Below are 25034 nucleotides of genomic sequence, written 5' to 3'. Positions count from 1 at the left end.
ACAAAAGAAGAGCGTTACAAAAATACTTGTACTTGCAATGTAGACAACTTACCTCACTCGTCGTCGGTGTTGTCGTCATATGAAATTCCATTACGGTGGTCTGGATGGGTAATTTAGAAGAGTCGAACCATGTATTCTTCCTGATACTCGGTCATTTCCCGCACTCTCCGCAATGAAACTGTAACGGTATTTCAGCATCGAAACTGTTCTTACAAAGTTTTACACACTTCGCAGCACCACAGTCTATACAGACCCTTCTTTCCTCGTCCGGTAGTACTCCATATTTGCGACAAAAAGTCGGATAATTTTCTACGCTTGATAAACATGGAATTAAATTTTTCCATGTGAGAGAATCCGCCAAAGAAACGTCAAGAACACCACAAATCCCACTCACTGACGACATAATTCGTCTGGGTTTCCGTAGCAACTCACAAACAATTCGTGGAGGTATGTAATTTAGAGCAACTAAGGGAACGACGAAAAACAGGTAAAAATGACGATCACAAATAATTGATCACAACACCAGCCACCGGAATCGCATGATCGATTTACGACCGCGCATTCGATACGTATCGTTTGGACCCCACGACTTCGATAGGCAATCATTCTTGGAAATTACCAAAAAAACAGCTACATATTTGTGATAACGAAGGTTATCAGACCGAGTGGTTCTCATTGGCTACCGTGCTCTATCAGCTGACTGGGTACGCCCAATGATAACGAACTGTCAACAGCACCACGCAATCGGAAGTCCGCCTTCATCATAAGTGCCCTTTAGCCCTATTGCTGCCTTCACAATGATGATAATAAATGTAGCAACACGCTTCTGAATTGCTTCGATGTCTCCCTTCAATCCTATCTGTTGAGGACCCCCTATATTAGTGCAGTACTCATAAATGGTCGTATGAATGTTCTATACAATGTCCAGTTCGTGGTAGTTCCTATGATGTATTGTTCCGAAATTTTAATCGATAATGAAAGACTGATGAAGTGTGCAACTTTCAGTAATTATAATTACCGAGTAACAGCTGCATAAAGGAAGTAAGAGTTCCTTCAAGCTGCGCATAACTGATTAAGCTATCCTTGAGCATAATATATTCATACAAGGAAAGTATCCAGTAAATACTCACAACCAATTCCAGTTTTTCTATAGTGCGATCCAACACTTTCAGTATTCGGTCTGTCTCTATGGACAACTCGACCTGCAAAGCAAATTCAGTTTCATTGTTGGTGTTATCTTTCTCCGTAGACGATTCCTGCCGCTTCGTGGTGGACATAATTATCGCACGGGGTGCGCAACGAATAATTTGTTTTCGCACACGTCGTAACCATGGAAATCAAGTAGAGTTATAATTTCTTTGAGAATGGTATTGTCTTTTCTAAGAGTAAATGTGTTGTTTACAGATACGAATTAAACTGTTGTTTCAGACATAATGAGGTATGCAATAACAGCGAGTTTAAAAAGTAATGGAAACTTGGGAGAACTGTAGCGCAGTTGTAAGGCACTGAACGCATTGTCCAAGATTAAAGTCCTCGTGCAATGTTTTGTTTTGTGTTTGTGTGTGTGTTTATTTACATCGCGGCTGTCAAAACATTTTTCGCTCCAACCTCCAAAGGAGCTGTTTAATTCACATTAGGAATGTGCTTATTATGGTTAACTATTGTTTTTCAGGGAGTATCTTACTTCCTTTGTTGGTTACGCGCTAAATAGTTATTGATGTTTCTCGACGGAAGATTCTATTTGTATATAGATCTTCTCCGAAGCTGTTGAATCCCCATAAGTTTCCTTCCTGCGTCAGGCAATAGCGTATTCGGGTGGATGGCGGTTATAATCCCGCTCCAGTCATCTGGATTTAGCTTTTTCATGATTACTTTAACGCGTTTGATGCAAAAATACTTGGATGGTTCCTCTGAATGGATACAGTCGCTTTCCAAGTCGTTAGGTTCAAATGGCTCAAATGGCTCTGAGCACTATGGGACTTAACTCCTAAGGTCATCAGTCCTCTAGAACTTAGAACTACTTAAACCTAACTAACCCAAGGAAATCACACACATCCATGCTCGAGGCAGGATCCGAACCTGCGACCGTAGCAGTCGCGCGGTTCCAGACTGTTTAGAGCCGCTCGGCCACCCCGGCCGGCGTCGTTAGGAATCTGCGGTATTAACCGTTGGATTTGATAAATGACTTGCTCTGACATCACTTCTTGATGCTCAATTTGCATCGCATATATTCTTTAATAAGGCTAATTGTCATATTTTCGTTGGTTACGAGATAAAATGGCTCTGAGTTCTATGGGACTTAACATCTATGGTCAACAGTCCCCTAGAACTTAGAACTAGTTAAACATAACTCACCTAAGGACATCATACAACACCTAGTCATCACAACGCAGAGAAAATCGCTGACCCCGCCGAGAATCGAACCCGGGCGCGGGAAGCGAGAACGCTACCGCACGAGCACGAGCTGCGGCCGGTTACGACATAAATTACGGTTTTAAGGCCCCTGCACATGCACCAATTGTCTATCGACCGCCCGATCAACCAATTTCGTGGCATCCTACTTCAAACGTCCTCACCATCTGCACTCAGCGCTTATAACGCCACCCCGTTATTGTGATTGAGTTTAAGTTTTGTTTTACACAGAAACAAAAACTTGAGTTTGCCTTGGCCTTTTTAGACGCAACAAGGCCAAAAAAGGCAGGGGGAAAGCTATTGGCAAAGAAGTGGCTCAGGCAAGGAAAAAAGTTCACCCACGTTCTGTTACTAAATCTAAGAATGGATGAATCGTGGATTTCGGGGCTGCTGAACATCATGAAACCATTCTTAACGATAACAATGGCCATGAAAGAAGCTGTAAGCTGCGAGGAGAGGCTGTTAGCTACATTGCGATTTTCTAGCCACCGGCAGAAGTTAAGAGGACCTCAAATTCAGTACTGTTGTTTCCCCACAATTATTAAGTAAAATGATACCTGAAACCTGCAACGTGATTTATAGTTGATTGAGGAAATACATCATAGTAAAGCAAAACAAATAAAAGACGTCCATGTAAAAGTTATTAATTTATTTCTGAACGTAGCATAACAGATAGGGCAACGGCCTTGCCGCAGTGGATACACCGGTTCTCGTGAGATCACCGAAGTTAAGCACTGTTGGGCGTGGTCGGCACTTGGATGGGTGACCATCCAGGCCGCCGTGCGCTGTTGCCATATTTCGGGGTGCACTCAGCCTCGTGATGCCAATTGAGGAGCTACTCGACCGAATAGTGGCGGCTTCGATCAAGAATACCATCTTACGACAAGGAGAGCGGTGTGCTGACCCCACGCCCCTCCTATACGCATCCTTCACTGAGGATGACACGGCGGTCGGTGGTCCTGGTAGGCCACTCGTGGCCTCAATACGGAGTGCTTAGCATAAAAGGTAGCCTGAAGGTTTAAGAAACTCATTTCAAATTCGATGAAAAGAGACAACACGTCATTGTACAGCACATCGTCTAAGGAATAAAGTAGCAGATACAAATGAATGAAAAGCGGTCGTATGAACATGTGTCCGGAAATGCATCGTTGCCACGGTAGATGGCGCTGACGAACGACACAGTTCCTCTGACCACGTGACCTGTGTTCCACGTGAGTTGTAGGCTGTGTGATTGATGCAGCTGTAAAGCAGCAAAATGGTCCGGTATTGATGTCGGGAACAAGCCAAGATGGTGTTGCGCACGGCCAAGCGGATGGAAACGGTCGAGAAGTAGCATGGCTATACGAAAACAGGTATCCTCACAGACACCAACCACACCTCACAACATTTCAAGCCCCTTTTTGGCGTTAGTGTGATCATGGGTCATTTCAGACAGATGAACCTGCAAGGAGGCGGAGGACAGTGTGCACAACAAGTTTGGAGGATCAGTTTCTACAGGATATTGAGACGAACCCCAGGCAAGTGGCCCGCCAACATGGCGTAAGCCGAAACTCGTTTATGTGTATCTTGCAAGACAACCGCCGCTTTAACATCTGTTGTGACGTGGATGTGATGCAGCTCTGTACTAGGTTCTGGAACGATTTGTTTGCGTTGCACGCACACCTTCCATTTCCGCATACATCTTCATGGGACCTGTTTCAAGTCAGTCCCTGCAGTTTGTCGGTTTTATTAATGTTCACCTTGTACAGAGTCGTATTCTGGAGCAAGTGTCCTCAGACTTTTCCTTTGCGCCCCCTTTCTGAAACATAAATTATTTTGCCCCCTCCCCTAATTTTCGTTTCTTCCTCAGTTCATATCAAATGTGCCAAAAAAAAAAAAAAAAAAAAAACCCGGCCATTACACTTGTATGAATATCAAGAGCTCAGATGGTAACCCAGTTCTAAGCAAAGAAGAGAAAGCAGAAAGGTGGAAGGACTATATAGAGGGTCAATACAAGGGCGATGTATTTGAAGACAATCTTATGAAAATGGAAGAGGTTTTAGATGAAGATGAATTGGGAGATATGAAACAGTCTGAAGAGTTTCACAGAGCACTGAAAGACCTAAGTCGAAACAAGGCCCCCGGGGTAGACAACATCCCATTAGAACTGCTGATAGCCTTGGAAGAGCCAGCCCTGACAAAACTCTAGCGTCTGCTGAGCAAGATATATGAGACAGGCGAAATACCCTCAGACTTCCAGAAGAATATAATAATTCCAAAGAAACCAGGTCTTGACAGATGTGAAAATTACCAAACTATCAGTTTAATAAGCCACGGTTGCAAAATACTAACACGAATTCCTTATAGACGAATGGAAAAACTGGTAGAAGGCGACCTTGGCAAAGATTAGTTTGGATTCCGTAGAAATGTTGGAACACATGAGGCAATACTGACACTACGACTTATCTTAGAAAATAGATAAGGAAAGGCAAACCTACGTTTGTAGCATTTGTAGACTTAGAGAAAGCTTTTGACAATGCTGACTAGAATACCCTCTTTCAAATTCTGAAGGTGGCATGTATAAAATACACAGAGCGAAAGGTTATTTACAATTTGTACAGAAATCAGAAGGCAGTTATAAGCGTCGAGGGGCATGAAAGGGACGCAGTGGTTGGGAAGGGAGTGAGACAGGGTTGTAGCCTGTTCCCAATGTTATTCAATCTGTATATTGAGCAAGCAGTAAAGAAAACAAAAGAAAAACTTGGAGTAGGAATTAAAATCCATGGAGAAGAAATAAAAACTTCGAGGTTCGCCGATGACATTGTAATGCTGTCAGAGACAGCAAAGGACCTGGAAGAGCAGTTGAATGGAATGGACAGTGTCTTGAAAGGAGGATATACGATGAACATCAACAAAAGCAAAACGAGGACACTGGAATGTAGTTGAATTAAGTCGGGTGATGCTAAGGGAATTAGATTAGGAAATGAGACGCTTAAAGTAGTAAATGAGTTTTACTATTTGGGGAGCAAAAAAACTGATGATGGTCGAAGTAAAGAGGATATAAAATGTAGACTGTCAATGGCAAGGAAAGCGTATTTGAAGAAGAGAAATTTGTTAACACCGAGTATAGATTCAAGTGTCAGGAAGTCCTTTCTGAAAGTATTTGTATGGAGTGTAGCCATGTATGGAAGTGAAACGTGGACGATAAATAGTTCAGACAAGAAGAGAATAGAAGCTTTCGAAATGTGGTGCTACAGAAGAATGCTGAAGATTAGATGGGTAGATCACATAACTAATGAGGAAGTATTGAATAGAATTAGGGATAATAGAAATTTGTTGGACAGCTTGACTAGAAGATGGGATCGGTTGGAGGACATGTTCTGTGGCATCAATGGATCACCAATTTAGTATTGGAGGGCAGCGTGGAGGATAAAAATCGTAGAGGGAGACCAAGAGGTGAATACACTAAGCAGATTCAGAAGGATGTAGGTTGCAGTAGGTACTGGGAGATGAAGAAGCTTGCACAGGATAGAGTAGCATGGAGAGCTGCATCAAAACAAGCTCTGGACTGAAGACCACAACAACAACAACAACATCTATTTACACGTCTAATTACTGCGACTCTCAGTTACAATAAGAATAGTTATGGAATGTCCATCTAGTACATCAGAGTTAAACATTTTTTATAAATTATAATGAATTTCCATTATTCAATGGTGGTGGAAAGTAATAATTACAGCTAGTATTAGAACCAAGAAAATACGGGTATTTAGTTGCATATTATTTACAAATTGGTTGACAATCTAGTTAGTTGGTTAGTTTAACATCTAAAGTGCTTTTAGTACATGTAGAATGTTTTTGTATTTGAAAGATTACACTTCAAATAACGATAGAACAGTAGTTAACTTTAAAATGCCAATTTAAAAACTGTTACATTCGAACTGATCACCAAAAAAAGGAAATAAACAAGAGTAAAAATGGACTCGGTCCAAAATCGGAAATTTTCTGTCATATGCAAGTTTAGTGTGGTGTGTGTGCTCCTAGTCTTGGTTGAATCTTTGAAACAGCAACTCACAAATCCCCTTCCAGCTGCAGCCGAGACCAATGTCTCGATTAATACTATGGTTTAGATTAGATTAGATTAGATTAGTTTTCGTTCCATAGATCACTGTTGAGGAGATCCTCGTGGATGTGGAACATGTCCCTTTTTTATTTTTTATTTTTATTTTTTTTAGCTGAAATAACAATACTAATAGTATAAATATATACAACACATCATTTGTTTCCATTAAAAAATTCGTCAATGGAGTAGAAGGAGTTGGCCACTAGTAAGTCTTTCAGGCTCCTTTTAAACTGATCTCTATTTGTAACTAAATTTTTTATGTTTGCTGGCAAATTATTGAAGATGAGTGTTCCTGAGTAGTGGACCCGTTTTTGAACTAAAGTAAGTGCTTTTAAGTCCTTGTGCAGATCATTTTTGTTCCTGGTATTGTATGTATGAACTGAGCTGTTTGTTGGAAGAAGAGATACATTATTTAGGACAAATTTCATTAAGGAGTAAATATACTGAGAGGCAGTAGTTAGTATACCCAGTTCTTTGAAGAGGTTTCTACAAGACGTCCGTGAGTTTACTCCACAAATAATACGTACTACACGCTTTTGGACTCTGAAAACTTTTGTTTGACTTGAAGAGTTACCACAAAATATTATACCATATGACATTATGGAATGAAAGTAGGCAAAGTATGCAAGCTTTTTCACTTTTATGTCGCCTACGTCAGCTAACGCTCTAATTGCAAATACAGATTTGTTAAGGTGTTTCTGCAGTTCTGTGGTGTGCTCCTCCCAACTGAATTTATTATCAAGTTGTAATCCCAGGAATTTAAGACTGTCAACCTCTTCTATCTGCTCTTCTTTGTACTTTATGCATATGCTGGATGGAAAGCTCTTACAGGTTCTGAATTGCATATAGTGAGTCTTTTCGAAGTTTAATGTCAGTGAGTTGGCTTTAAAACATTTATTAATATCCATGAAAATATCATTAGCAGATCTTTCTAGAACTACACTCGACATGCTATTTATTGCAATACTCGTGTCATCTGCAAACAAAACGAATTCTGCTTCTGGCAGTGTAACTGATGAGAGATTATTAATGTACACAAGAAAAAGCAATGGCCCTAAGATGGATCCTTGTGGGACACCACATGTAATTTCTTCCCATTCTGATGATGACTGATGACTTAATTCACTAGTCCCTTGCACTGACACCCTTTGGTTCCTGTTAGCGATGTATGACTTCAACCATTTTGCAGCACTGCCCGTGACACCATAGAATTCTAATTTATTTAAAAGGATGTTGTGGTTTACACAATCGAATGCCTTTGACAAATCACAGAAAATACCTGCTGCTTGTAACTTGTTATTTAATGAATTAAGTACATTTTCACTGTAGATGTAAATAGCCTTTTCGATATCAGAACCCTTCAGAAATCCAAACGGTGTTCTTGATTATAAGTTATTTGTGGTCAGATGGTTGAGAAGCTGCCTGTAGATTACTTTTTTTAAAATTTTTGAGAATGCTGGCAAAAGTGAAATCGGTCTGTAGTTTGATGGCATCTCTTTATCCCCTTTCTTGAATAGAGGCTTAACATCTGCATATTTCAGCCAGTCAGGAAATGTCCCAGTTATAATTGACTGGTTAACAAGTAACTTAGAATTGTACTAAACTCACAAGAACATGCCTTAATTAACTTTGTTGATATTTCATCGTAACCACTAGAATGCTTTGGAAAATGTTGATCCACACTAGTAAGTAAATGCAAAGCATAACAACAAGTCCATTTCCCTTCTTGGTAAGTTTGGATATTCATTCCGATTCTGCGCCAAGTGGTTTAGCACTTGAAAGTTCTACGGGCTCCTCCTGTTCTACTGGTCTGTTATCGATCGTATCGAGGTTATTGTGGAGCCAGTAATACTAATATAAAGGTTCTGGAGATTTATCCTCGAATTGTTGATGAAAGTTTTCGAAATGTCCTGCGCCAATTCTACTAATTTTACCTGCAGCCAACTCATAGTCATTAACGAAATCATTCAGATAAGAAAACCCATCGCAGTTACCTTTTTCCATCTGGATTTTCCAAAGTCCAAGTTTTCCCTTAAACACAATAACTGTCTCGCTTAGAAAGATGATATGACTATTTTGGGGTTGATGTGATAAATCAAGCTCATTCAGTTACTCTTAAGACATCGGCCAATTAGCACAATATCACAAACTATTTTTCAGCCAGAAAAAGTGCCGCGAGTCTGGGATTGCTGTTCGACAGGAAAAGACGAAGTTCATCCTTCAGATCCGCAATGGGACGAATAAATTTACTACGAGAGAACCAACGTAACTCCATGTGCAAAAGAAGCGAATCATGGGTAGAACCCATCTACTCGCAAAAAATGGAAAATAGCCTATTATTTAAAGCTTACGCTTTCACAAATTCTACAACACTGATTGCATCGTTCAGCACTTTACTGACTTCCGATTGTATTACTGCAGAAGCCAAAGCCGTTCTGTGTACCACGGAATGAATGAATTTTGCAGAAGGAGAAACAGTACACGCTTTGCCATGACTCCCTTTTAGTTACAGTAAATGCTGCAGACCCATCGGTACATACAGTATGTCAACACAATTTGTCCATAACAGGTTGTTGTCAACGATAAAGGAATTCGCAAGAAAGAAAATATCTTCGCCTGAAGCCATTTCTTCCACAGCTTTACAAGAACAAGAACTGGAAACGATCAGTACTGGCATCAAGTCAGTGTGAATCATGGGCTACCATGAAGACGTTGTAACAATTGTTTTTTCTTGCCAGTGGCTGTTGTATCAACATAGAGGAGCCACGCTATCATCTAAGAGTACGATCGACTTCATGCATGAATCTTCTCCATGCTCGATTCCGCACATTTTGAAGGCTGTGGGTAGAAGTAATTTCTCCTCAATAATGTGTGGTGATTTGTGTTTGCATTTATGTACGATGCCTCAAATGATGGTCTTGGGGCTTTTTTGGGAACTGATATCTGTTTTTTGAGGAATCTGACACTGATTTTTTGTTGTTAGTCATGGAACTTAAAAAATTCGATGAGTTTACTTACATGGTTTGGACGTTTTGTCTACAGGCGTCTCTTTAGTTTCATATGCTTCAAGTTGTCGTTGGCTAAAATCTTCAAACAAAGAATACTTTGTGGTCGTTCCCCATTATTCAAGTGAAGGGAAGTAAATCCTGATGTCAGATAATCAACTTGATATTTACACATACGGTGAATCACTTTCATGCGGCTGGCCGGGGTGGCCGAGCGGTTCTGAGCGCTACAGTCTGGAACTGCGCGACCGCTACGGTCGCAGGTTCGAATCCTGCCTCAGGCTTGGATGTGTGTGATGTCCTTAGGTTAGTTAGGTATAAGTAGTTGTAAGTTCTAGGGGACTGATGACCTCAGAAGTTAAGTCCCATACTGCTCAGAACCATTTGAACGATTTTAACTTTCATGGGATCTCTTGTTACTATTACGAATCAGCCACTGATCTGTGGGAATAGCTCAACTTGTAACTCCGGTTAACTATTTCTACTAAACACGCACTAAAATTCAACTTCTAGCTAACTCACTACCTCTGAACTGACTCCTGAAGCATCGCTGAAATCGAGCGGACAGTGACAATGGCTGTGATTATTAACAGGCTGTTCTTGTCGTTAGAGTTGCAAGGAAGTGGTAGTCACAGTCTGGCGTTGTCAAACGGCTTATTGTCGTTAGTGGCCGTTAAATGTTTGGTACGTAGCTGGGCTCTGTCGGTCAGTACCTGTGAAATAATACAGCCAGTTAACGATGGCGAAGCTTCCTAATTTGGTTATTAGAATCTGACGTTAGGAATATTAGTTCACAGGATGTGTTTTTCTTACATAGTATGAAATATAAATATTTGAAAGAGAGCCAGTGCGCCCCCTCTATTACTCTCTGCACCCCCACCCCGCCCTCACCCCCGAAAGCGAACTACGTGGAAGGACAGCTGTTCTAGTGTACTCCAGCGCAGCAAGACATTACAAACTAGGATGCCTTTTGTGAAATAACGCCTCCCGTGACTCGGTAGAAATAATTACTTATGTCAAAGGACAAATATACACTCCTGGAAATTGAAATAAGAACACCGTGAATTCATTGTCCCAGGAAGGGGAAACTTTATTGACACATTCCTGGGGTCAGATACATCACATGATCACACTGACAGAACCACAGGCACATAGACACAGGCAACAGAGCATGCACAATGTCGGCACTAGTACAGTGTATATCCACCTTTCGCAGCAATGCAGGCTGCTATTCTCCCATGGAGACGATCGTAGAGATGCTGGATGTAGTCCTGTGGAACGGCTTGCTATGCCATTTCCACCTGGCGCCTCAGTTGGACCAGCGTTCGTGCTGGACGTGCAGACCGCGTGAGACGACGCTTCATCCAGTCCCAAACATGCTCAATGGGGGACAGATCCGGAGATCTTGCTGGCCAGGGTAGTTGACTTACACCTTCTAGAACACGTTGGGTGGCACGGGATACATGCGGACGTGCATTGTCATGTTGGAACAGCAAGTTCCCTTGCCGGTCTAGGAATGGTAGAACGATGGGTTCGATGACGGTTTGGATGTACCGTGCACTATTCAGTGTCCCCTCGACGATCACCAGAGGTGTACGGCCAGTGTAGGAGATCGCTCCCCACACCATGATGCCGGGTGTTGGCCCTGTGTGCCTCGGTCGTATGCAGTCCTGATTGTGGCGCGGCACCAAACACGCATACGACCATCATTGGCACCAAGGCAGAAGCTACTCTCATCGCTGAAGACGACACGTCTCCATTCGTCCCTCCATTCACGCCTGTCGCGACACCACTGGAGGCGGGCTGCACGATGTTGGGGCGTGAGCGGAAGACGGCCTAACGGTGTGCGGGACCGTAGACCAGCTTCATGGAGACGGTTGCGAATGGTCCTCGCCGATACCCCAGGAGCAACAGTGTCCCTAATTTGCTGGGAAGTGGTGGTGCGGTCCCCTGCGGCACTGCGTAGGATCCTACGGTCTTGGCGTGCATCCGTGCGTCGCTGCGGTCCGGTCCCAGGTCGACGGGCACGTGCACCTTCCGCCGACCACTGGCGACAACATCGATGTACTGTGGAGACCTCACGCCCCACGTGTTGAGCAATTCGGCGGTACGTCCACCCGACCTCCCGCATGCCCACTATACGCCCTCGCTCAAAGTCCGTCAACTGCACATACGGTTCACATCCACGCTGTCGCGGCATTCTATCAGTGTTAAAGACTGCGATGGAGCTCCGTATGCCACGGCAAACTGGCTGACACTGACGGTGGCGGTGCACAAATGCTGCGCAGCTAGCGCCATTCGTTGGCCAACACCGCGGTTCCTGGTGTGTCCGCTGTGCCGTGCGTGTGATCATTGCTTGTACAGCCCTCTCGCAGTGTTTGGAGCAAGTATGGTGGGTCTGACACACCGGTGTCAATGTGTTCTTTTTTCCATTTCCAGGAGTGTATTTTGCGTTAACTGCAGCGATCATGTAACGCTGATTGAGTGTTAATGCCAAGCATACTGTGATCGGCGCGGCATTAACATCTTTGTTACTACTATAATTTACGATGAGTGGCCGATTTTACGCTCTCAAATGTTCTAGCGCTTTTGTTAGCCTCTAGAACTATCAGATTCTATCTTGTCATACATTTTAGCTCTAATGAGGTACGCTTCTTAATATTGTAATTATTACCTTAGTCTTATGACGTATTATTCATCGCAATTACCGCGATATTTTTATTTCGCATAATGCTTTGCTCTGCTGATGAGCTTCCTAATTTCTAAACAGGAAGTATTAAACTTTATTAACGATAACTAATTTTCGCCGTAGGTGGACAAATTTCGCTATGTTTTCTTTGCGGAAGATGCCTGCCATGAAACTGTCAATATAAGAAAAATTTTTCTAAATACGCATTGACTGTTGTAAAATATTCCTCAGAAATGTGTATGTAGTGCGCCCACAATTATTCGCGGCCTTTAAAATGCCCCCGAAGCTCGAAAAGTTTGAGAACCACTGCTGTTAAGTGTAACACACGCACAGCTTGCACTCTCCTTTTTCCTTTTGACAATCGGTACAGACTCAAAAGTTTTTGGAGATACGAAGAAACGTACTACGCTGTAAAATCTGAAACCTTGTCTTTCATGTCTGTCTCTGACGGCAAAAAAAAAAAAAAAAAAAATTGTGTGCTGGGATTTACTTTGAAAGTTTAAATACGTTTCGAACATATGTGCCTAGTCAACTGCGCTAAGTGATCTTGAAAACAAAATTATACGTTTAAGTGTGCCAGCCTTAAATCAGATGACACTGTGTTGCTGTCGTGTCATGTATTAGAAATTTTCTAAAGTAAAATGACATTTCTGTACACTATCAGAGCATACTATTTACCACTAGCTGACCCGGCGAACTCTGTTCCGCCTTTAAGCCAATAAATAATCAGATTTTGATATTAAGTTCAATTTTTTATTACGAAATCAAATAAAAAATTAAGTATTTTAATGATTCTTTATTCTTTATGTTTTTTTGGCTCATAGCTTCCACTCTTCAATTAAGTACCTTGTGATACACGACATATTTTGTTTTATTATCAGGCGCAAGAACAAACAACGCAGATGGTCTTCAATCCGTGAACATGCCACATATAATTGACCATGTGAAAAACATGGATGTTCCAGATTTAAACCACAAACTTCCAAGGATTGGTCCTGTGATTTGTTAATGGTCATGGTGAATGCAGGGCGGATCGGAAATTGAAGTCTTTTAAATTCAAACGCATATCGGTTGGGATCATGGGGATCCTAGGAATGAGAACTTCTTCCCTCACCTTCGAATTTTCCTTTGAGTATCGTCGCGTAAATAACATTGTTCATCAATTTACTTACCACCAAACACGTACCGTTGCACCGTTTTGGTTGGTTTATGTTTCGAAGCATGATTACTACGGAGCCAACCTTTAGGCGTAAATTGTGCGGTGGTAAGCCAGGCACAATCCACGAGTTTAAAAATTCAATTGGATAGTTGGTGACTTCATCTTCATTTGTTACACAGTCAATAGATTTCAATGAATGCATTTTACCAATGATCTCATTCTGAATTATGTAGTTTAGGTCATCTACATCTTTATTCTTAGCCGCTAAAATTGCTCGCTCACTCAACCATTCATTACTTTTGTAGTTAGTAATGATGTTTGGGAATAGTTTGTTGATAAGTTCGTCTTCCGATGAGATAAAGTTACAGAAATTACGAGTGAATGAAATCAATCTGCTCGATTCTTAGACAGGTACTCGACCATTACTCGCATTTTACCAATCGAGCCATAATAACGCGGCGTTCTTCACGGGCAATTTGTTGTTCTTCTTCAGTCCTTTCATTCGCAATGTTTTGTATCCTTCTTGTATTACTGCTTTGTCGAGAAATATTCGATCGTCTTGGTCGCGGCATTGTTAATGATGGCTCAAAGTAAATACAAATTATTTCTTTAATTTTTTAATTAATGATATATACTGATACTTAACCGTATACGTTTAGCTGTCATTTGCGTTTTGGTATTCCATGTCAGATGCGTTTTTATTATACCATGTTTTATAGCGGTCGAACGGGATAAAATAGTATCCCATGTCCGTCTCCTGGTTCTAAGCTACCTCTCCACCAATTTTCAGCCAAATCGGTCCAGCCGTTCTTCAGTTATAAATAGTGTAACTAACGTGACTTATACTTCTGAGGTCATCAGTCCCCTAGAACTTAGAACTACTTAAACCTAACTAACCTGAGGACATCACACACATCCAAGATTCGAACCTGCGACCGTAGCGGTCGCGCGCTTCCAGACTGTAGCGCCTAGAACGTTTCGGCCACCCCCCGGCCGGCTATAAATCGTTTACTTTATTTCATTACTTTTGGTGAAATACAGATGTTGACATCTGTAACTTCATTTAGCGAAATTAATTCTATTATAAAAAGCTAGTTGACTATTTTTGGTGTCAGGTGAACAATGCTGCGGGGAGAAGCAGTTCCACAGTGCTGGCAACACGATTCGCGCTCCGTGTTATTGACTGCCACAATTCTACGCAGTTTTAAATTGCATACGTTGGCTGTAGTAGCAAGCGGCACAAAAATTTTCGAATTCTGTAGGCGCGTTCCGAATTATGGGCACAAGAATCAAGAAAAAGGGAACAACTCAAACTACACAGTGCTCTCAGCTTGTAGCGTCATTTTCGAATGGAACCATTGCCATGGGTTGTGTCCCAAGACTCGGATTTGAGATACGGAAAGTAGTATTTCATTTTCGTTCTTTCTACCAACATATTTTCAAATTACTATGGGGGCCGAGGTCAGCTGCCGCCCATGCCCCCTTCGTTTGGCGACGTCCATGCTCTGTTCCCAGGAAAACGAGACTATCCAGAACGCAATGCTGATTCTTGTTTCGTAGAGAGTATCCGTATAAAGTATTCTCCTGTAATTAACACATTAACATGAGTGTTTACCTCTGGAAATTATTGCCAATGAAATATGTGTAATTCATTTAATTTATTTGTAAAAGAGAAAGACAGCAATAGAATCAATTACAAATAGAATACAACTGGCACACCTAATACATTTTTGGACCAAATGCAACCGTACAAATGCTTGCCATTTTCAAGCTGCATTTTCATCTTTACGACACTGTACAGTTTGTAGTGTAGCAATATTCCACTGCTTAGGAGAAACCGTTCACTACATTTTGTAGCAGTGTGTCTATTAAATCTAATTATGGACCAGCATGGTGTATATGCTGTTAGCCTAAATAGATTGAACTGTTCACCGATTATATTCGCATCACAATTTATCGTGGTCTACAACACAGAAAATTTGAATTCAGACTTCAATAACTGGAGAAAGAAACCGCCTTATGAAGACTTAACGGGGATGCACAGTCTACACATAAACTGTTTTCATATCTAGTATTGTGGTTGTGAATTTCGCAATACATCTTTATTTACTATTACTGAATAACTGAAGTGATGAACGGGTTTCATTTACTGTCGAAGTTGCCCCTGTTCTTGTCTACGCAAACTTCATTTTCATTCCGCGCTTTTAATTTACGTTAAGTTATAAGTCCGTAAGCGAGTTTATCAATTAAGGCGCGTAGCCTTAGGCAACTGGTTCCTTTCTCAAACCGGCGAATTCGATCAAACTTTCTGTCCTCCGTCGTCACGGCTGCAAGCGTTTGGACCACAGTACAACAGTGAAACTAATAAAGGTAAGGCATGAATATCACGCAACATACGAAACAGAAAAGTTGTAAATTCGTACCGCACATCCATGTGATTCACAATTGCCAAATGAAAAACGAAATAATGTATGAATCGAGAATTATAGTACCATATTGTGAAATCGCTCCCACCTGCTTTGTTCTATTCCATAACAATATATTCTTATGTAAGAGGCACCGTAGTCGAACTATTTTTCGTGTACCATCAGCACTCCCAGGTGTGCAACCGAACGGTCATCCTCTTTTTGGTTATTGTTGATTTCCTCATTCTTCAAGTTGCAACATTCGACGACGAGCATGTTTCCAACATACCATACTGCTAACCTATATAATGAACCAAACAAACAATGATGATTGTGCTGACAACATAACCTGCGGTATTTTACTAATGGAGACTACCTTGTGAACACAAGTAATGGTGTACCCTACCATGATCTGAATGAGTGATCTAATGACTCTGTTGCTATGTATTTTTGAGTTCACAATTTTAGTAGCTTTTTTGCAGTAATAAACTAGTTTTCAGGTGAAAACGAGATTTTTTAATACAAATTCGACTTTCAGTCCATTCTTTTACATGAACAAATACTGATATTCTGTTAAGGTTAGTCTTCATTTTTTGTTTGATAAAGTAGATATTAGTTTAGTACTGAGGTAATCCAAAAGTCTGCGTTAAACCTATGTTTAATTTTAGAAGTTCACAGATTTATGTGACAATACTGTACGTTTAGCCTCAAAAGTTCACAGGTTTATGTGACAATACTGTACGTTTAGCCTCAAAACCAGATGTCAGAATTTTATCATCTTTTATTTAGTGTGTGGTTAGTTTCACGTCATAAAAGAAGGGTCGACAGAAGCATCCGATCCCACGCGTCGGCTTTGACCCGTGACGTAAGGGAGTTGTGGTGTATGACGTCATGACGGCGCGGAGTTTGGTTTGTGCGTGTGGCGTGTTTCTAGATGGCCCTCTACTTCACCCCCTTAGAGGTGATATTTAGAGCAATGCCTTACTAAATGATGTCTGCAGTATCCCCTCTTTCAGCCCTTGAGGACTGAATTTCCAAAAGCACTGGCACATGTAATTTTTTATTTATAACCAAGATAAAGCTTTAAAAATTCTTTAGCAGTACTTTAATAATGGTGTATTTTCAAGAAAACACTTTCACCCATTATTTCACCCTCATAGGAATTGAATTTCCAAAAATTGTAAAACACATGTTTCTTTATTTGGAAAAACCAAATACCAATTGTCATAGTTCTAGCTTAAAAATTGCCGCAATAGAACCATATTTTTAAAAACCTCTCATCCTGTACTTCACCTCCTTAAGAGTGGAATTTCGAACAATAGGGATAAAATTTCCAAAAATGGTGCTGAAACGTGTATTTCTTTATTTCTGAGAAACCAAGTACCAATTTTTGTAGTGCTAGTTTCAAAATTGCCTTAATAGTAACTTTTTCGTTAAAACCATTTGTCTCCTATTTCACCCCATTAGGGGTGGAATTTTGAAAAAACTTTTTTTAAACAATTCCGACAGCATAAGACCAACGCCCTCTTCGAATTTCAAGTTTCTGTTCTTAGTGGTTTGAGCTGGGCAATGATGTGTCAGTCAGGATATTTCCTTTTAAAAAGAGATTGCTGAGTTCATAGTAAAACAAGCTCCTTTCTCACAGCATGTCTAAAACCATTCTCCATCAATAATCATCAGTAGATTTAATACAGATTTGAAACACTTAATTACAGGTGACTAGAAACTGAGGCGTATGAAAGTGCGGAAAGTGAACATTTGAAATTTGATTGGAGCAAGTAAGACTAAGACATTGGGAACAAATTGGAGCACCCACAGAAAGCTTGTTTTAGTTAGAGATTTTTCAGGGGTTAACTGGACTGAGAAAGGGTTTTCTGGTGAAGACCATTGTGAGGAAGTGAAATGTGGGCCATAAGATAAATGAAAAGATAGATTTTTTTCGAGGGTGGAGGGAGTACGATATTATATTGCTCTGTACGAAGCCCTTATTCGGAAAAAGAAAAGAAAGTTTGACACATGTTAAGGTAGATTTAAGCGCTAAAACTGACACTGGAGGGAGCAATGAACGTGGAAGGACAGTGGAAGCACTTTTTGTGATGGACCCCTTGGGAAAATTTTCAGAAGCAGCAGCCTTTGAATCGTTCTGTACCCTTACCCATTGATGACAGCTGTAGCTATAGGTATTTTGTGTGAAATGTACAGTAATTGCATGTTGGGCATATTGCGCATAGCCTCCCACAAACATAGTACTGCCTCAATTGCAGCGACAGGAGATTATCACGGTATGTGAGCAGTGGTGCAAGTGTGAGACAGATCTCACATTTTGTATCTTAGCTGTGAAACTGACTGACTAAGTGATTGCATGTAGTCCAAACGTGTAGGTAGCAAAAAATCACCAGGAAGTAGGACATCTAATTTCATGTACTAAGTTGGCTTTATTACAGTCATGATAAACATATTGTAATAGCAACTTGCATTGTTTGGTCACACTTGTTGCCAGTGTTGACTTCAATTTGCAAATGAAGACCTTCATTTAAGGCTAGAGATTAATACTACTTCAGTTTAAGTTCACAGCAGTAGACATTTTGCTGAAACTGCCTGTGTCAGTATTCAGCCACAAAAATCTTTGCTCATTTGTGCAGAAAAACAACACGTCTTGCAAGAGAAAAATAGAAACTTTCATGCTGATTTGGAATTGTTATTTTTGATAGTGCCTTTTTATTCTATAAACTATTTAAGTTTTGTCATTAAAGCTGGTGGATATGTCCATAAGACTAAAAAATTTACTTTTACTGTGAAATTCAAATATGGTTGACCAGTAGCATCTGTAGGATGTTAGATTAATATGGCCATTTTGGTAAACATATGTACACATTCTTGTGATTATTTAACTTCTGTGCATGGTATCAGTAGGTTGCCACACATACATACATACAAATCACTCAATTATAAATAGTATGTATACAAACTTGTTTGATATCAATTTGTTAGTAATCACTGCTAATGACGTGTAGAATATAAAATTGACAAAACAGTAGATTTTTTAAAACATGAATATATTCATTCACAGTTATTTCAAGCAGTACAACTGATTTTTTTCAGTAATGAGTAGAGTACCATCAATGGTTGTATTGGAACAGCATGCGTACACTCTTGCAATAGTTACTTCTGTCTGCTAATGCATTTGTGAATATCAATAAAATCTTCACATTTGCAAGATGTGTCTTTTAAACCGAGAAGATTTTATTGAAGCATGGTCGCCACAAAAGACTCAGAGGACATATTTCTTGACTCATTTCATATTTCTGAAAGTCTTTTATAATGGTATTGCTAGAATAAAATCTGTGAGTTAATATTAAGTTAACATAGTGATATACTTGTATTTGAGATAAGTTCATTTCAAAAGAAAGCAAAGCAATAGTCAATTTTGTTAACTTGTAATTGTGGAGTGTCACTCAACTTGGAGGCAGATGCTTCAAGTCCAGTCTGTGGAACAAAGTTTCCCTCCAATATTTTGTCAAATGGTGATTTTGCAGCAGTGTCCCGAATTAAAGTCCAACTCTCTCTCTTTTGTGTCTCATGGAGTGAGGACATGTGATACTGTTGATGGTGAATAGTCCTTCCAATAAGAATGTTAAAGTTGGTGGGAATTTTGGTGCTACTTGATAGGAGTAGGCCACAAACCATCTCCATTACGACATTGCCCAGTACAGCCATTTGGGTGATACCATGTTTACCCTCACTACTCATTTTCTGAATGTGGGGCTGATGGAGTTCATATCTTGGTCCAGTGTTCATTATTTGGATTTTCTATGGTCTCTCTCTTTCATTTCAGACTTCTGTCAGGTTGGGCTATGCTTGAAAACCATGGCTGATTGGTGACTTCATCTGTAGCAGAACTTACTAATGTGGTGTCTAATGAAATATCAGCTGTAAAGACAACAAATATTCTCATTTTGAGAACACAAACGTGTTCTCTGAGGAGGTGCACATACACAACAATCTTTGTCTGAGCATTCTATAATGCACATTGTTTGTGATCAATACAGTAATTAGTCCATAAATTGGCAAGACTGTGATGACTTCTGAAAAATGGGGAACCTGACTCACTGTAATGGCATTTCAATAAATTAATGTCTTATGATAATTATTTCATAAGAAAACACAACTGTGTGTTTAGCAGACATTACTTAGGTAAATAAGTATTAGGGTACCGGTACTAAATAGTTGTAAGCAAAAGACGATATTTTCTGTACATTATTTAATGAGCACTACTGGGTAGGTTGAAATTAGACTAAGTTGCATTTGTTATGAGAGCATAATGTGGACAGAAACCTAGATGCGAAGTAAAGTAATACAGTAGTCCTGGGTGGAATACAGAAATGGAAGGAGTAATGGTTGCACATCACTGTATAGCAGAGGAGAGGCATTGTATAGTTGCTGGACCTGTAAATGCACACACACACACACACACACACACACACACACACACACACACACACACACAATGGGGACAGGGGTGGGGTAAGTGTGGGACAAACATTATTGGAAACTGAGGCCGTGAGGATTACAAGACCAAGGGATATGTTGTAAGGACAATAACTCACATCTGTGTAATTCAGAGATGATGATCTTGAGGGAGATGTCATCGGGGAGGGGGGAGGGAGATCCAAGAAGCATGGGTTGTGAAACAGCCATTGAAGTTGAGCATGTTGTGTCTGGTAGTGTGTTCTGTCATCTAGTGGCAGAGGATTGGAAGAAGGTTTGGTGTTAGAATGTACCAGGATAATTGTAAATTGGTATGAGATTGGGGGGAAGGATCAAAGGAAGGATTTTCCTCATTTCTTCGCATTATGATAGAAAGTTGAATGTCATCTCAGTGGTGGAGGTCAACTTCCAGAAAGGAACCACACTGGCCTGATAAGGATCAAGTGAAATATGTAGGAGAGAAGGTTTTGAGAGTGTGGAGGAATGAAAGTACAATATTTTGGCCCTGGAACCAGGTCATAAATATATTATTAGTGAGCTTGAACCAGACAATAAATTTTATATCTTGGACATCTTGGAAGACAGGCATATATTTACATACGTAGGAGAGTGCTTTGTAAGTGCCCAAGGATGTGCCATGTATTCTTTTGTACATCTTCCTTGTAAAAGAGGAGGAGTTACGAGGAAAATTGCAATTGGTTTGTATACAGAATGCAGTGGATTTGAAATCAGTATGACATTGGGAGAGATAAATAGAGTATTCAGTAGTGTATGAATACCCAAATAGTGCGTAAATACCCCATATGAATTATATTCCATATCTATATAATAGAGGGAAACATTCCATGTGGGAAAAATATATCTAAAAACAAAGATGATGTAACTTACCAAGTGAAAGTGTTGGTATGTTGATAGAGACACTAACAAACACAATCACAAACACTCACACAAAATTCAAGCTTTCGCAACCGCCGGTTGCTTCATCAGGAAAGAGGGAAAGATGAAAGGATGTGGGTAAGGTAAGTATTTCTGCTCCCGGGATTGGAATGACTCCTTACGCTCTCCCTTAAAACCCACATCCTTTCATCTTTCCCTCTCCTTTCCTCTTTCCTGATGAAGCAACTGTGGGTTGTGAAAGGTTGAATTTTGTGTGTGTGTTTGTTTTTGTTAGTGTCTCTATCAACATACCAACGCTTTCGTTTGGTAAGTTACATCATCTTTGTTTTTAGATATATTCCATATCTAGATAGAAGGGACAATCAAGGTTTTTAAAGACCACTTGTAGGTGCTGGTAGCTGTGCTGTTGCATTTTTAAACACAGTTTCGAGATAGAGAGGCGTTGGTGGATTTGTGCTTGGTGACTAAAGTGCCAAGTTCAATAAGGTTTTCATGGTTGATGAAAATGGTTTCATTTTCAATACATTGTGAATTAGTGGGAGTTTATGAAACAAGTGTAATATCAAGAAGGCAGGTTGATTTCAGTGTCACGATTTTTATAAAGGCAGAGCCAAGGTGTGAGGTGAACAAAGGTCAAGGTGACCAAGGACATCCACCTCCAACAACTGTGTGTTTCATGTCAAATGGTTGCCTCTGCCCAAGCATCACATTCATGTGAGGCATATTACATGGAAATTCAACATCTTCATTGTCAACGTAGTGAATGTTGTGTGTAACACATTGGACTACCAGAAGACTTCCTGGGTATCATAGTAACTCTCAGACAGATCAGTGCCAATAGAATAGTGTTGTCTCTCCAATGTTTAATGCAGTATTAGGTGGATAGTGTTTCACTCCTGCACTATGTTGTCTAAAAGGACACACTGTGGGTGCTTCATTTGACACCTGAGACAAAAAAGCATCAATATCATGGAACACATATTGTCTCTCCCACATAATACCTTAAAACAACAGTACCAGCTAAAAAAATTGTGGCTCCTGTCTTTTGGGACTTAAAGGGTGTGCTTGTGTTTGATTTCCCACCTGTGGAGAGGCTGTGAATACTGCCAGTTATAGTTCTTGCTGGGATGGTTGCAGGAGGTGATTCAGAGGAAACAACTCGATTTGGTTTTGAAAGACGCCTTATTGTTGCGGAACAATGATGACCACATACGGCATTGATTATGCGTTATTCAGTCCAGTATTTCCAATGGTTTGCTTGGAATGCACACTATACAGGACAGTTCTCACACCAAGTGAGTTTTGTTTCTTTGGGACCATTAAATGAGCACCTGTTTGGGTGCCATTTCATGAAATTATACAGGCTTTCAGAAGATTATTATTAAGTGGCTCTTAAATTGGGACCCTAATACCTTTCTCCTTTTTTTTGTTATATTGGTTTGTACGTGTTTTGCCAAATTAATACCATTAACTTGGCAGTGTTCAGTCTTATGCCTTATTTTGTTCCCTAGGGATTTGTCCTTATGTTGAAAAATGTTTGTGCTTTATTACTCAGTGCACCTTATATACTATTCCATTTTTTGTAATTGATCGTATAATCACCATGATATACTTTTTAGTAACTTTTTTATTTTTGTGCTCTCAAGATTGTAGCTCAGCTTTTCTAATTTCTGTACTTTTATGTTATAGTAGCAAAATGGGTCCAAAGAAGAAAGGTAAAGGAAATAAACTGTCTCGTATGAGTGAAGAAGAGAGAGCTCGATATCTACAGCATAGAGCTGCAATTGAGGAAGAAGCCAGGAGGCGGAAACAACAACTTATTGCCACATTTATGAAGGTGCATATCCAGATATTTTGCAAGTCTCTCATGTACTTTAAAAATTGTTGCACTCAAAATATTACAAGTAATAATATTTCCTAACATATTCAGGATAATTTCATATTGTTTATTATTTTCTGAAAATTGTGTTTTGTCAACAGCTATAGATTTGGTAACTGTGGATAATTACATTATATCAGAATTCAGCTAAAGATTCTCTCTCTCTCTCTCTCTCTCTCTCTCTCTCTCTCTCTCTCTCTCTCTCTCTCTCTTATTTAAGTGGAGACTTTGAGGACAAGGAGTCTTACCACTAGAGTGTAGGATTTATACATGCCAATATTGTGGATCTCATTAAATACTGTTTGAGATTATTCATCCTTTTCTGGGGAATATTTTCATTAATAAATTTTAATTTCTTTCTCTGATTTACTTTAATCTCTCAGCTCCCTCTGAATGCACTACTTTGATATGGGCTAATCTTCTGGGGAAATTCAGCCACCAGCGTAAAGATCTTTAGGATGCAGAAAAGAGCAATCAGGGCTATCTGCAACCTAAGAAAACTGGAAACATGTAGACCACATTTCATCCAGATGAAAATAATGAGCCTACCGAGCCTTTACATATATGAGTGTATCCTGTTTGCAAATGAGTATCTTTTAAACCAAACTGGACATCTTCAACAAAATAAGCATATACACAGTCACAACACAAGAAACACAAATAATATCCACATGTCACAGTGTAGAACAGCACAGTACCAAAAAAGTGTATACAGATAACAGTTCAGCTATATAACAGCCTACCCAGTGATTTAAAATCGCAGCAACATTATTTTTTTAAAACATAATCTTAAGTCATTTCTAGTGGAAAAATGTTTTTACTCTGTAAAAGAATTTTTAAATTACAAAAAATAGCCTTGTAAACAATGATTATGTAATAATAGTTAAATTCAAATTGTTACTTGTCACTTATGATTGTTATCTGTAATTAATTTTGTCATGCCCTCCCTCTCTCTCTCTCTCTCTCTCTCTCTCTCTCTCTCTCTCTCTGTGTGTGTGTGTGTGTGTGTTTCTGCTCCTTTCGCAATTTTGACTTGTCCTATATTCAGTGTACTGTTTAAGTATGTAATGAATCAAATGGACCAATAAATGAATGAATGAATGCATTGTACATTTGCATTTGTTCTGTAATAAGAAACAGTTCAGTGATGTAAATTTCTGAAAAATCCATGGTTGTGCGTTATTATCTTTCCAGAACAAGCTTAAGCATGAGGAAGCATTCACACGACTTAATATGGCAAAAATTAACCAAGAGTGGCGTCAGATATTGCGTAACATAAAAACCAAGGAGCTGAAGCAGAATTTGACTGTAAGCAAACTTGTTTATTATTTATTATTTTATTGTTGTCTTAGTTGATTATGGATTTATTGGATCAACAGCACTGCAGATGTTAAAATTTTTAAATTGATTGCTCATAAAAAATATAAAGATGATGATTGAGGACTCATAGAGAATAAGAATCTGACAATAATCTGTACTGAGGAATTGGAATTGTGTTGCAAACATTATTCTAAACTAAATAATTTCCACATCAAAACATTAGAATATTAACTTCACATATGAAGCACTAGCAATCTGGAGTATTATTACATGAGAAAGAAGAACTGTTATGCAAATGAAATTCATTTCCCTGGTTGTAGATGCAAGACATTTGAAGATAACTGAGATAATTAAATACTAAATTTATAGTGTTCTTAGCACTGTCAGAAAGAATTGGGTCTACTAGCAAGTAATCACACTCATAGGTTTGAACTGTACTTTAATTTGTTCTGGACATTTCACGAAGATAGAGCTTTCCAAACTTTTACTCATGGTGACATCCGTATAACACGTAAAAATTCATAAAGCTCTGTTTCTCTAATATTAATAAAGGAGATCTTATTGTAACAAATGCGATTTTAACCCCTTAACTTAATACTGCAAGTTATCTTGTTTTTATTATTTTGACAGAAACTTAACATCATGAGTATACTAGACCAGCTTAAGAAGAGACATTCA

The 25034-nt window shown here is 39.6% G+C and overlaps 2 protein-coding genes and 1 pseudogene across 2 annotated transcripts in view; 2 read left to right on the top strand and 1 right to left on the bottom strand.

Annotated features, from left to right (window-relative positions):
* LOC126299744 (uncharacterized) overlaps nucleotides 1-1337 on the bottom strand; it is a 93409-nt gene extending 92072 nt beyond the window's left edge. The window contains exon 1 of the mRNA XM_049992005.1: nucleotides 1131-1337. Coding sequence (XP_049847962.1) covers nucleotides 1131-1277 — 147 coding nt within the window. The 5' untranslated portion in view covers nucleotides 1278-1337. The remainder of the gene's footprint in view (nucleotides 1-1130) is intronic.
* A 1751-nt stretch (nucleotides 1338-3088) lies between these two features.
* Nucleotides 3089-3206, top strand: LOC126288124 (5S ribosomal RNA; annotated as a pseudogene).
* A 12483-nt stretch (nucleotides 3207-15689) lies between these two features.
* The window catches only part of LOC126339019 (dynein regulatory complex subunit 2-like), a 47592-nt gene continuing 38247 nt past the window's right edge, over nucleotides 15690-25034 (top strand). Inside the window, exons 1-3 of the mRNA XM_050001599.1 lie at nucleotides 15690-15737; nucleotides 22847-22994; nucleotides 24231-24344. Of these exons, the coding sequence (XP_049857556.1) occupies nucleotides 22854-22994; nucleotides 24231-24344 (255 nt within the window). The 5' untranslated portion in view covers nucleotides 15690-15737; nucleotides 22847-22853. The remainder of the gene's footprint in view (nucleotides 15738-22846; nucleotides 22995-24230; nucleotides 24345-25034) is intronic.

The sequence above is a fragment of the Schistocerca gregaria genome, chromosome 1 (assembly GCF_023897955.1).
Source record: "Schistocerca gregaria isolate iqSchGreg1 chromosome 1, iqSchGreg1.2, whole genome shotgun sequence".
NCBI classification, from domain to species: Eukaryota; Metazoa; Arthropoda; class Insecta; order Orthoptera; family Acrididae; genus Schistocerca; species Schistocerca gregaria.
The sequence above is the reverse complement of the archived record's forward strand: the minus strand, read 5'-3'. Positions and strand labels throughout refer to the sequence as shown.